Below are 14653 nucleotides of genomic sequence, written 5' to 3'. Positions count from 1 at the left end.
TGAGGTGTATGTAGAAGAACTACAAGGAAACAGAGTAAGTCCCTGACAGTCACAGGGCCTGAATTCCCTGGGATAGCGCGGGGAGGCGGGGCAGCCCCCGCACTCCCGAGCCACGTGAATTTCCACCTCAGTTTCTCAATCTGAGTTAGATAACACTGTGTTTTTTGTAAAGACAAAGGCACGCTCATTTACCATCACACCACACTTGCTCTTGTCCTAGTCATCCTACATACTCTTCATCCTTCATCCTTATCTCTTTCAAAGCTTATGTCCATTGTTGTCATTGTCACTGTTTCATCTATAAAGCAACACATACACAAAAACTCAAATTTATTGTTTTTAACAAAAAGTGCAACTGTTTTTTCACTTCATTTTCAACCAACAAAATCAAACATTTAGATTTACAAGTAATACTGAAAAAATAGTGACTGATTATTCTCTTACATTTTAAATAACGTGCCTTCATTCCCAACTTTTCCTTACATTAACTGACTCATTTCTACATCTTAATGAGTTGAGCTGTTGTTTAGAAAATATAGACGGTACAAATATAGAGAATTTCTAGGATAAAAAAATTTCTGAATATAAAAATGCTTTCTATGTTTCAAAATAACACCTTTAGATTCTCTTTATAGTTTTGGGCTTGGTAACTAAACCATAAGTACCCAAGGTTTTTAAAAATAAATGATAATAACATGTTTTTAAATATAAAGTTATACAGGAACCACTCCTATCTGTGGATCTTCCCCAGGGAAAGTTTAGTTTCTTGCCAAGAAAACCCCTAAACATTTTAGTCATAAAATTACATTATCAAAAACTAGTTTAAGATAGAAATCTATACATTGCCATAATGATTGCCAGAATTGCCCCGCATAGCTTCAATAAGATAGAAAATTGTCTAGGAAATACAATCTCCAAAAATATGTGCAAGCGCTGCAAATCAGACAGACCGGGCAGGGAAATGCCCCTCGAAACCAAGTCTCTCTTCTTCAGCACCATTCTCAGGCTAAAAGCCCCCTTTTCAGCCTTGGGCTTTGCATATTTCCTTCAGCGCACTGCCTTTCACACCACACCACTGACGTCCTGATGTATCGTTCTGCGTGAATCAAGTGTCTACGAGACAGTAGGAGTTAGGCAAGCACCGCTTAGCTGTAAACACTTCGCAAGACTGGGTCCCCATAAGAAGCTGTGGGAGCTTATATGAGCCTTGAGCTTTTCAGGAACTGAATGAGAACTCTGTATACAAACGTGTACTGGCAGAGGGTCTGCACCATCATCATTCTCTGTTGCCTCAGCATGTCCAGGACTCGTGGGATGTCCAGCACCTGGATTCAGAGAAATAGCAATGAAGACAATGCATCCCCTGGGGAGAGGAAGGGAACAGGCAAAAGCAGGTCTCCTAGCAGAAATCCAGTTAGGCAATGGACACTCTCTTTTCTACCTTAGCATCTTTTAGAAAGAACCCGTGATACTCTAGTTTTGACATCTTAACTACATTAGAACGTCCATGAGGGTATTTTTCTTCAATGTCCCTTGGGTATAGCTCACTTTGTTTTACTAAATGTAAATTACCAAATACCAAGATTCAACAGAAATACAGTGTGGCCAGTGCTTTCGGCCTCTGGCTTAGCCTTTCCCACACAGAGCTCCGACCAGCATTATCATCCATGAAATTTTAATTGGTGTTCCAGGAAAAAGGGTTCTGAAATCAAATTTGAAAATTACCGGGCAAATCAAAATGAAACAGCTATATTTAGTATACAATTTTTCAGGATCTTTAATATGCTAATAGGTACTGTGAATCTCCAAGAAGATAAAGCCTTCTGTCAGGGAATATTTAATAACATTTTGAGACTCTACAATCCCAGGAAATTTGATCCAAAGAACTATTAGGCCACTACATTCCCCTCCGCCCCAGCCTTATTCCCACCCCACTTTTCTCCCCACCAAAAAAAGTCAGGCATAACATAGAGATGACAACCTCATTGTGTTCCAGACAGGCGATCATGATCTCTGACAAGATAACGACACCAGTCCTTCCTACTCCAGCACTACAATGGACCAATAATGGAGGGTTGGGGCTTTTGGGTTCACTTGTGCTATTTGTATGGCGTCGAACAGACTGGATCTCTTCAAGGTATGCTGTGAAAAAAATCAATGGAATAGAAAATGCTCAGGGATTTAGGTATATCAAATTGACAACTCAATTTTCAGACTATTTCCACTGAGTGAAAGGACTCCAGATAAAGAGCCCTGGGTGCCAAGAAAACAATCCCACTTAACTGAGCCATGTGTCTTGGGCAAGTCACTGACTACGCCTGGACTACCATTTTCTCATCTACAAAATAACATACCCAAAGCTCACATGAGGCAACATAAAGGAAATACTTCAGCAATATAAGTCTTCCTCTCTGACAGTGACTTAACAGTTCCATAGAAGGCTGTCCGAGGAGGAACTAAGACACTTACAGAGAAATCCCTTGAGGTCCTCTGGACAGCCATGCTCAGGCCAATCCGTGTACTGGAGATGCCAAACTGTCCTCTCCTGCCCCGTGAGAAGGTGCTTCATCTTCAAGCCCGTGGTGGCGTAGCAGCCAGAATCTGTGCGGAACCGGGTTGTGATCTTAAATCTTCCATATGTGACGGTGTTGTGCCTGGAACCAAGCCGAGGCCAATACCTGAAGCTCTTCTCTCTTCCACCCTCCTTTTAAAGACAAATACAGTTAAAAAACAACACAAGAGCCAGCAAAAGCTACCCTCTCATACCAAAGCCTGTCTGAAACCTAGAAATGCAATCCTGCCCTGCCTCTTTCTCTCAAAGTCAGGATTCTATGATTAATATTAACTACTCTTCTGAGGCTGAGAAATTCTATTAGGAGAAATGAGTACCTACCTCTTCTACTGTCACCATTGCTATAATTGCAATTCCCTGTTCCCATACCATCTGCCAGAAATCCTGACATGTATTCTGCAATGGTCCCTGGGTGGCAATATAATCCCACTCAATTCCACTAACAGAGACCTGAAATTAGAAAAGGAAAAAAAAATTATATATACATTCATTCATCCATGGGAGTGCTAAAAAAGTGAACTGAATTACTCAGTAGAATAAGGAAGGACTCACTTTTTGATTTTTTCCTTGTCAATACAACTTCCATTACTGACATCTTTATAAACTTATATACCATGAATTTATATATTCCCTATGTGACTTTAAGCAATTTGCTTAACTTCTCTGAATCTCAATTCTTATCTGTAACATAAAAATATTACCTACTCCCATAGGGTAGTTGAGAGGACTGAGTTTGTACATATGGTGCCTTGCACATAAATAATAATAAATAGTCATTATGAAAATAACATCATGTAACATTTGTATGCTAAATTGCAAATGCAATTTCCCCTCATGAAATACTAATTACACACATTGGAAAAATATTAACAATTAAGCCAAAACCTAAGTTAAATGTTAAATTTTGGGGAGCAAAGGAGTATACTTTCTATATTTCAGGTAGACTCATCTCTGAATTAAGTCAAGATCACCCTCCATGAAAATATTCAGTTTTCCATTTAAGATTGAATGACTTCTTTGAAATATAACCAAGTAATTGGAAACGGACTTTGGCCCAGTGGTTAGGGCGTCCGTCTGCCATATGGGAGGTCCGCGGTTCAAACCCCGGGCCTCCTTGACCCGTGTGGAGCTGGCCATGCGCAGTGCTGATGCGCGCAAGGAGTGCCCTGCCACGCAGGGGTGTCCCCCGCGTAGGGGAGCCGCACGCGCAAGGAGTGCACCCCGTAAGGAGAGCCGCCCTGCGCGAAGGAGGGAGCAGCCTGCCCAGGAATGGCGCCGCCCACACTTCCCGTGCCGCTGACGACAACAGAAGCGGACAAAGAAACAAGACGCAGCAAAAAGACACAGAAAACAGACAACCGGGGGGAGGGGAGGGGAATTAAATAAATAAAAATAAATCTTTTAAAAAAAAAAATAATAACCAAGTAATTAATGGACTGGTAGACAGGAGACCTGGGTTAAATTTTGGCTCCACCATTCTTCAGTGATGACGGTAACTGGTTTCTGAGTACTCACTAAGTGTAAAACTCTGTGCCAATCTCAGCAGAGATGCAGCCAACCCCTACTCTCCAGTTCATCAGACTCACCCAGGACAACTAAAAAAATGACGATGGTGGATAACCCCCATCGCAAAAAACAAAGAGTATCTACAACTGCAAGCAAAACAATTCCTTCTATCTGCCCCATAAGAACTAAGCACCCTCTCACTCTGAAGTAGAGTGGGCACCACCATCCCTAAATCCTCAAGACTGAGGAATGAACCAACATAAGAAGGGAATGCAACCATGGACCAAAGTAGACATTATTATCGTAGTAATGCAAGAATTTGTAACACTGACCTAAAGATAATGGTTACCAGAGGTTCTGAGGAGAGTGGAAGGGAAGAATAGCTAGAACAGAGGGCATATTTTAGTGCAATGGAATTGTTCTGCATGATATTGCAATGACAGACATAGGCCATCACACATTTTGTCAAAACCTATAAAATTGTACGGTGCAAAGCATAAAACATAATGTAAACTATAGGCCATGGTTAGTAGCAATGCTTTGATATTTGTTCATCAATTCTAACAAATATACCACACTAACATAAGATGTTATTAATAGGGGAAAATGTGAGAGGGGGAGGAGTGGGGTATATGGGAATCCCCTATACTTTGGTTGTTGTTGAGGGGTTGTTTTTTTTAAATTTTTATTAAAGTTAATAGACCACATAGAATGTTACATTAAAAAAAATATACGGGGTTCCCATATAACCCATCCCCCACCCCCCCACCCCAACATTTTTGTAAATTGTATTTTTTTGAAGATACGTACATCATAAAAAAGATTACATTATAAAAAACATAAGAGGTTCCCATATACCCCCCATCCCCTACCCCACTCCTCCCACACTAACAACCTCCCCCATCATTGTGGCACACACATCGCACTCGGCAAACACATTTTGCAGCACTGCTGCACCACGTGGATAATAGTTTACTCTGTATTTCATGCTCTCCCCAGTACATTCAGTGGGTTATGGCAGGATATATAATGTCCAGCATCTGACCCTGCAATATCATTTAGGACAATTCCAAAGTCCCAAAAATGCCCCCTCATCACATCTCTTCTTCCCACTCCCTGCCCTCAGTGACTACTGTGGTCACTCTGTCCCCATCAATAACACAATTTCTTTTATTAGTAGTCACAAAAGTTTTATAGTAGAATATCAGTAAGTCTACTCTAATCCATATTTTATTCCTCCATTCTGTGGGCCTTGGGATGGTGATATTCACTCCACCTCTAAATTGAGAGGGGGCTTAGATTCCACAAGGATGATGGATGCAATTCTCCTGCTTGCAGTTGTAGGCACTCTTAGTTCCCTGGTGTGGTGACTGTGACTGACCATCTTCACCTCCCTGTTAGCTGACCTGCGTAAGTCCAACGAACCAGAAAGTAAGAGTTGCAACTCTGCTGAGGCTCAGGGCCCAGCTGGCACATGGTCAGTCCAGAGATTCAAGTCTCCTGAGTCCTATACTTTCAAAATAACTTTTCTGTAATCTAAAACTTCTTTAAAAATAAAGTTTATTAGACAACCAGCAAGATGGTAACAGAGTAAGGAGCTCTTCAAGTCAGCGCCTGCTACAGGGTAGTTAGTAATCACTGAGAGCTATCTAAAGCACCTGTTTGGGAGATCCAGGAGACCAGAAGAGCATCCTGCAACATCCCTGTAAGAATGGAAGGAAGAGAGTGCCCATCTGCAGAGAAAATTCATAAGTATAGTGTTCCATGCCAAGGAGGCCAGTGCCCATTCTCCACTGGAGGCACAAGCTGCCTCAGGAGCTATTCTGCAGCTATAATTGGAAGTTCCACTTCCCAAAGACAGGGGAGGAACAAACAGTTAGGCACCAACTTCAGCTACTGATGAGGTAAATTCAGCAGGCTAAAGTATAATCCTGAGAACAGCTAAAGTTTGAGGCTGTCCAAGTCAGAAAAAGGCCAGTTGCTGCCATTTTGATAACTCTATCCCTGGCACGAGGGGAAGTGGGGCAGACTGAAAATCTCAGTACTGGTAGGGACCCGCTTCTTTCCATCCAGATGGGATTGCAGCTCTAGCATAAGCACCAGCCCTACCTCTGGTAGGCAGGAAGCTGGGAGATCCTGCGCCAGCCTCTCTGGGAAAATGTAGGCCACACCACGGAGGCCGATGATCATCCTACTTTGGCAGCACAAGATACCTCAGGAGCTATTCTGTGGCTGGAAGCGGAAGCTCCATTTCCCAAAAACAGGGGGGAAGTAGACAATTGGCCACCAATTTTAACTACTGATTAGTAAATTTGGTTGGCTAAAGTATAACCCTAAGAACAGTTAAAGTATGAAAGTATCCAAGTCAGAAAGAGGCCAGTAGCCGCCATTTTAACTTTGCCCCCAGCATGAGGGGAAGCCAGGTGGACTGAAAATTACAGTGATGGTAAGAACCAGTTTCTTTCACCCAGACTGGCCTGTAGCCTTAGCCTAGGCAGCCTTAGCCTGCCTCTGGCAGGAAGGAGGCTGGGGAGCCCTGCACCATCCTCTCCAGGTAACCACAGGTACATTCAATTGGCACAGATTGAAGAGTTGGAAGACTACCAGCGCAGCTGTGGTCATTTTGGACCCTCACAGCATAGACTATTGCTCACACCTGCAGCTCCATCCCTGCCCCAGGCAGGGGAGAAAGGGGCATGAAGCTTCATCAGTCTCTCTGGGCAACTACAGTCTAGGTCTGCACAACTTGGATTATTACACACAGCTTGACTAGCCCTGGCAAAGGAGAAAGTTGGGAAAAGCCTCATTGGTCCCTAGGGCAATGTGGACAGCTTGAGCTTCTACAGCTTACAGCATCAACTACAACCTTGGCTCCTACTATACAACCAGCAAAGAGAAAGGGCAAGAAAGCTCTAAAGAGAGAAATTGTATCCAGAATAAATACAACTAGTAAGCCAGATGCCAAGGCACCAACAAAAAACTATAATCCACACCAAGAAACAGGAAGATATGGCCCAATTAAAGGAACAAGATAAGCCTCTAGATGACATAAAGGAGTTGGCATCAATGAGATGGCTAAAGAGATTAAGATGACACTGGATGAATTTGAAAGCATACATAGAAAAAGAGCAGATCTTATGGGAATGAAAGGTGCAATAAATGAAATTAAAAATACACCGAAAGTAAGGGGGAAATGGAAAGGAGAAATGAGTTTATATGGCTACGAGTTTCTAAAAAAGAGTCTGGAGGCTGGCAGAAGGATTGCCCTCATGCACAACTGAGCAGAGTCAGAGAGACAGATAAAACAGATACAACCCCCAGATATTGGTTCCTATGAAGGCTAAAGAGACCCATGAGAGTTATGGTCATGGCCGATGGGGTTTACTACCAGGGCAGATGGCCCCTCTCTGGAAATGGTGTTTATGTGTGATGAATCTGGACTCAGATGGGATCTCCCCTCATAAGACTTTCATACTAATCTGCTGGAGGTGCAGTTAACGTTGGGGTTTAAGATATAGTTAGGGGATTTGAATCTCTGGACTGATAATGTGATAGCCAGGTCCTGAGCCTCAACAGACTCCAGCACCTACAATCTGATTTATTGGACTTACCACACTCAGCTAAGATGGAGTTGAAGAAGGACAATCACCACACCATGGAGCCTAGAGTGATTACAACTGAAAATGGGAGGATGGCAGCCAGCATCCATGTGGAATCTGAGCCTCCTCTTGACATAGAGGTGCAATGGACACAACCAATCCAATGTCCACATAGAAGAGGTGGCATTGGATTGGGAAAAGTGGACATGGTGGACGAGGGGTATGGGGAAGGGCAGGAAGAGATGAGAGGTGGGGGCGTATTTGGGACGTGGAGCTGCCCTGGATGGCGCCTCGGGGGTGATCACCGGACATCGTGGATCCTCACAGGGCCCACTGGATGGAATGGAGGAGAGTATGGGCCATGATGTGGACCATTGTCTATGAGGTGCAGAGGTGTCCAAAGATGTACTTACCAAATCCAATGGATGTGTCATGATGATGGGAACGAGTGTTGTTGGGGGGAGTGATGATGTGGACCATTGTCTATGAGGTGCAGAGGTGCCCAAAGATGTACTTACCAAATCCAATGGATGTGTCATGATGATGGGAACGAGAGGGGGGGTGGGGGGGTGGGGTTGAATGGGACCTCACATATATATTTTTAATGTAATATTATTACAAAGTCAATAAAAAAAAAAATAAAAAATAAAAAATAAAAATTAAAAAAAAAGAATGATATGACAACAGAGAAACAAAAGACAAAAAAAAAAAAAAATACACTGAAATCAGGGAAGTGGCTGTGGCTCAATAAGTTGGGCTCCTTTCTACCATATGGGAGGCCCTGGGTTTACATCCCGGGGCCTTCTTCTGAAAGCAGGCTTGTCTGCATGCTGCAGAAAGCTGCCTGGCCTACAGGCGCCGCAGAGAGCTGACTCAGCAAGGTGACGCAACCAAAAAAAAAGGGAGACAAGCAAAAACACAGAAGAGCACGCAGTGAATGGACAGAGAAAGCAAGACAGCAAGCAAGTCACATGGAGCATGCAAAAAAGCCATGTGGGGGAATAAAAAAAATACACTGGAATCATATAATAGCAGATTTGAAGAGGCAAAAGAAATGATTGGTGAGCTTGAAGAAATGGCTTCTGAAAACAAACATACAAAAGAACAGAAGAAAAGAACAGAAAAAATTGAACAAGTTCCCAGGGAACTAAACAACAGTAAGAGACATGCAAATATATGTGGCATGGGTGTCCCAGAAGGAAAGAGAAGGGAAAAGGGGCAGAAGAAATATTTGAAGAAATAATGGTAGAAAATTTCCCAACCCTATTGAAGGATTTAGATATCTATGTCCAAGAAGCACAACATACTCCCATCAGAATAAATCTGAATAGAACAACTCCAAGACACATACTCATCAGAATGTCAAATGCCAAAGACAAAGAGAGAATTCTGAGAGCAGTAAGAGAAAAGCACTGCATAACATATAAGGGATATCCAAAAAGATTAAGTGCTGATTTTTCACCAGAAACCATGGAGGCAAGAAGACCGTGGTCTGATATATTTAAGAAACTATAAGAGAAAAACTTCCAGCCAAGAATCTTATATCCAGCAAGACTGTCTTTCAAAAATGAGGGAGAGTTCAGAATATTTACAGATAAACAGAAACTGAGAGAATTTGTAACCAAGAGACCGGCTTTGCAGGAAATACTAAAAGGGTGTGCTATGGCCTGAAAAGAAAAGACAGGAGAGGGAGGCCTGGAAGAGAGTCTAGAAATGAAGATTATAACAATAACAGTAAGTAAAAGTGTCAAAAGAGTGGTGAAATTAAAATATGACAGATAAAACCCAAATATTCAGGAGTAAACTTAACCAATGATGTAAAATACTTGTATTCAGAAAACTACAACTCATTGTTAAAAGAAATCAAGAAAGACCTAAATAATTGGAAGAACATTCAATGCTCACAAATTGGAAGACTAAATAACATTAAGATGGCAATTCTACTCAAATTGATATACAGATTCAAAGTAATCCCAATAAAAATTCCACCAGGATTTTTTAAATAAATGGAAAACACAATTATCAAATTTATTTGGAAGGATAATAGATCCCAAACAGCCAGAAACATCTTAAAAAGGAAAAGCTAAGTTGGAAGACTCTCACTTCCAGACTTTAAATCATATTACCTATCTACAGTGGTAAAAATAGCATAGTACTGGCAAAAAGACAGACACATAGACCAATGGAACCAAATTGATGATTAAGAAACAGACCCTCACAGCTATGGTCAACTAATCTTTTACTAGACTGTCAAATCCACCCAGCTCAGGCAGAACAGTCCATTCAACAAATGGTGCTGAGAGAACTAGATATCCATAGCCAAAAGAAGGAAAGAGGACCCCTATCTCATACCTTATATAAATATAAACTCAAAATGGATCAAAAACCTAAATATAAAAGCAAGAACCATAAAGCTTCTAGAAGAAAATGTATGAAAATATTTTCAAGCCCTGATTGTAGGTGGTAGATTCTCAAAGGAGATAAGAGGAGGACTAAGATGGACTGATGTTTAATGTATGTAGCAGTTTTAACTAACTTTACTGTAAAAGTGTGGAAATACATAGAGTGGATGGTAACAAATTATAGTGAATAAAAGCTGGTTTATAAATGGGAATGGCTGAAAAGGGTAATCTAGGGATATAAAAGCTAGAGAATAATCTAGGGACTGAGTAACACAGTAAACCCAGAGGTGGATGAGAATAGTGGTTGATGGTACAGATGCAAGAGTGTCCTTTGTGAAAAGATGTACATCACTAGTGCAGGGAGGTGGGAATGTGGAAAAGCATGGGAAAAATACAACTGAAATGACCTATAGACTGTGGTTAATACTGTAATATTCATGAATCTATGCCAAAGATGTACTGAGCTGATAATGGAGGAGTATGGAAAAAGGGTGCCAAATGTACATGGTGGACCACAGTTGGTGGTAATAGTTGATGATATTATCTTATAATCTGTAACACTGTTTTACCACAGTGTGGTATGTTGATAGAGGAGTGTTGTTTGGGAATGTTTTGTAAGTTTTTGTAAGTTTTGTAATGATTGTTTTGTAATGACTGTTTTGTAAGTTTACAACTTCTGTCATAAAAATACATTTTAAAAATAATAATAGGGTGGGTTGGGGGGAAAATATACCAAATGTAAGATAAGGACTATAGTTAGTAGTAAGACTTTGACAATCTTTCATAATTTGTAACAAATGTCATACAACAATGCAAGGCGTTGGTGATAGGCTGATGTATAGGACCCCTGTATGATGATGTGCATGCTTGCTTTGTAAGTTCACAACTTTTACTAGTAAAATACTTACTGTTCATGTATGTTCATGCACAAATGATATAAATAATAATAATAGGGTGGGTTGGGGGAAAATACTTTGGCTAGTAGTAATATTTTGAGGATACTCTTTAATCATTAGTTAAAAATGTTTCACAACAATGCAAGGTATTGATAGTAGGGTGAGATGACAGCCCTGTGTAATGTTACGTATGTTTGTTTTATAAAATTCACAACTAATACTACCCATGTATTGTTTATGTAAAAAAAAATACATAAGTAAATAGAGTTTATTGCATGAAGAAAAATAAAAAACCCTGTGCCAAGCACTGTTACATACATGCTCCCATTTAAGGCTGTCGGCCCTGCTAGTCACCAATCCACAACCACTCAATGAGGGTACAACAGCAAACAACACCTGGGGATAAAGGCCTCATAGGAAGCCAACAAGGTAAATATCATCATTTCTTAATTTAGAGGAGAGTAAACTGAGGTCCCACAACTGATAAGGGATAGATCCAGAAGTTAGCCACAGACCTATCTAATTCTGAAGCTTATACAATTTCCACTTTTCTTCAGATTGCCTCTGAAATTCAATATAGAACCACGGTGTTCTTTAATTCTTATCCATCTAGTCATGAGACACTGAATGAGTTATTCCAGAGAAATGCTCAATATTTAAATAAATTATGTCCACATGAAAACTAGAATAGCACGAGCACAGATTCCCAAAGACCGTCAACAAGTATTGGTATTCACAGGCAGACCACCCCATCTTCAGAAAGCCTCAAGTGACAAATTAATCCTCTCATCAAAATATTCCTTGGAAACTAATGAAAACGTGGGGAAGAAGAAAAACAACACCCATTGATACTTACTCATGCACTCACTGTAAGGAAGTTTCTCCTTCCCAAAATAAAGAATAGACACTCTAGCCAGCATGAACGAAGAGTAGAATGATGGAGAAGATAGCACGTCTGGCTTTCCTCACCACCTGTTGTGAATCACCACTTTTTCCATTTTAATGGTTATAACATTACCTCAGTTAAACAGTCTTATTCTGTTCCCAGGAAAGAAGCGGTGCTACTTCTTCGAACAACACAATGACGTTTAAAAGCGAATACAGGTGGTGTGCAAAGAGAGCAGATGGCATCTTTGAGAACACCCCTGGAAATCCAAACCTTTTTGCTATATAAAAATGCAAGTGATGAGGAGAACTAGCAACTCAGCTCTGCTCATGACAGGATTTATGAGTCAAAACACAGGTCATTATATTCAGGACAAAGTTCTAAACCCAGGCAAATAAGTGCTCCCCGAGTCCTGTGACCACATGGGGGTGGAGTGGGTTTACCACATGGGGACAGCAGGCATGCTTCAGGCCTGTCTCTAAACACTTTTTATCTAGCCCTTGTGTGTGGACTCTGTAGTTCATAATACAGAGTTTTGTACAATAGTTTACTACTGGGTTTTTTTTAGAATATAGGCATGAAAACAATTCTTACCATTTTCTTAACTGAACTGAAAACCACAAGTGCTATTTATTACTCTAAATGTTTCCCTCACCTTAATATGTGATGCGTTGATATAACCAGTATTGTTTTCTTTAGTAGGAACCAACTCCACCCTGGCATCGTCATATGGAAGGACATCCTGGAATCGATTTCTTTCTGCATTCTCAGGGAGCCGTGCTGTCAAACACTCCCCATCAACGAGGCGTTTTTTTAAAATCCTTTCATATTCTGTGAAGACCATTCCCTGTTCTAACCGCTGTTCCAGAATTTTACACTGAAAAGTAGAATATAAGGAATAATGTGAACATAGTTACCACATGTGGCAGATGCCTTTTGATGATAAATCTGAAATACTGTTTTCAAGTCTGGCGTTAGTCAAATGTTAAAAATTCTAGGTGAAACCAAAACCAAAAATTGAAATTTTAACAAGCCATAACAATGAGAGTTAGGAAAACAAGAGAAATAATCTTATTGGTGAGAAATATAATGCAAAATGCCGTTTAAAACTGAAAATTGACCTACAGCAATTTGCTGAATTCATTTTCTCTAAATCTACGTTCAATCTTGTAATTCCTAAGAAACAGAAAATTCTCTTGGAGAACAGTAAATTCTAGACAAGAATAGCCAATTCCAATTTCTATGAATAAATGCTTCAATTTATGACATATAAAAGACTGAAAACAATAAGTAAATACTGGAAACTACCTCCAGGATCCAGTTGTAAACAAAATCATTTTTGCTTAGCATAATTCACACCTGTATGATTTCAATACAAGACCTTACAGAAAACATCTCAATTACAAAGGATGCTTTGAAAAAAAATTACAGTTTATTCTTGGGATAAATTTTCAATGTCATAGCAGCAGCCAATTTCTGCTGCATACATTCACATGCATTTGTAGATTCTCTCAAACTTTAAGACTGTCATGAATGGTTGGAAGAGGTAAAGGACAACATTCGGAACAGAAAAATTAATCAACATTCTAGTCTGATATTATCTATTTAGACATTACATGTAAATTTTCCCCAATTTTTAGGTCTAGATTACAAAATTCCTTAACACTCATTTATAAACATTGAATGTGTTCGAAATTTCATTAAAATCTCATGAAAGTATTTTTGTAGCATTTTACCGATAGTCCCAGAGAAGGCCTGATGCCCAGTGTCTCGTACATACCCTTTCATCATTAGTAGCTCTCGTAGGCACTTCCTTTCCTTCATCAGGCAGAGGCAATCGAGACAGAGAGAGTCCATTGAGGGCAGCCAACTTGAGAGGACCAATTTTCTTTGCATCTCCTCGACTCTTTTTCATTCCCTGTAAAAAATAATTACATGTATATATGAAATAAATGCAAATAAAACCCCTCTGAAAAGAAACTTCAATGGCGGAAGATGGGAAAACAAACAGACGGAGCGTTCCTGTTTGCTAACAACCACAGAAGAGATTACATACCTTCATATATACATTTATTTAACAAACATCAGGAAGATGTTCCTTCCAAGGCCAAAGCCCTGATGAGAATTCCAGAGACAAAGTTTTGAAATGCAGGCGGTTAATGACATTCTGTTGCAATGAGAGATGAGGCTCCAGGCAAAGAGCATACCTTCACTGAACTGGCAAGTTTCAAAACCAAATTTCAAAACATCATACAGAAAATGAGATGCAGTCCATGACAAGGGTTTTAAATGCAGTCACTTGATAGTAATATGCCTTTATAATTTTTAAATATATATATATTTAATTTTTAGAATCATTCTCAAAAAATTAAATGTTTTCTGGGTAGTTTCCTTCGTGCAATGCCTTCCCATAGGCTACTGGACATTCTGTTTCAGCTGAGTGTGACCTGGGTTGGATCACAGTGCTTCTCAGATCCAGGAAAATAAAACAGGGCTGAAATCTCCATCATGACACAGGAGGAGAGGACATTAAGAGGGACATCTGTCACCTGAAAACAGGGGTTTCCTAAAATTACTAAAGCTAATGATTTTCCTGTCTAAGGCAAATAAGCCTAAGAATGCTAAGTCTCCTTAGGTAGCTATACCTCTGGTAAGAGCCATAAGAATTATAATGACAGTATCCTAATCTGAAAGAAGCATTTGTTTCAGTTCTGTCCCACAAATGAAATCAGCATCACTCTATCAGTCCCGAAGGGGCTAAGAAGCCCCAGGACCAAGATAATGAAGGGAAA

General features: G+C 40.3%; 1 protein-coding gene across 9 annotated transcripts in view; it reads right to left on the bottom strand.

Annotated features, from left to right (window-relative positions):
* Positions 1-313: 313 nt before the first annotated feature.
* Positions 314-14653, bottom strand: part of PTPN21 (protein tyrosine phosphatase non-receptor type 21) — a 108493-nt gene continuing 94153 nt past the window's right edge. For all 9 annotated transcript variants that reach the window (XM_058292651.2, XM_071213735.1, XM_058292671.1 and 6 more), the window contains 6 exons: positions 13642-13779; positions 12517-12738; positions 2894-3022; positions 2470-2704; positions 1982-2142; positions 314-1325 (listed from right to left, as the gene is read on the bottom strand). In XM_058292651.2, the coding sequence (XP_058148634.1) occupies positions 1197-1325; positions 1982-2142; positions 2470-2704; positions 2894-3022; positions 12517-12738; positions 13642-13779 (1014 nt within the window). In that variant the 3' untranslated portion in view covers positions 314-1196. The remainder of the gene's footprint in view (positions 1326-1981; positions 2143-2469; positions 2705-2893; positions 3023-12516; positions 12739-13641; positions 13780-14653) is intronic.

This window comes from Dasypus novemcinctus, chromosome 3 (assembly GCF_030445035.2).
Source record: "Dasypus novemcinctus isolate mDasNov1 chromosome 3, mDasNov1.1.hap2, whole genome shotgun sequence".
Classification (NCBI taxonomy): Eukaryota; Metazoa; Chordata; class Mammalia; order Cingulata; family Dasypodidae; genus Dasypus; species Dasypus novemcinctus.
This window is presented reverse-complemented; position numbering and strand designations above follow the sequence as displayed.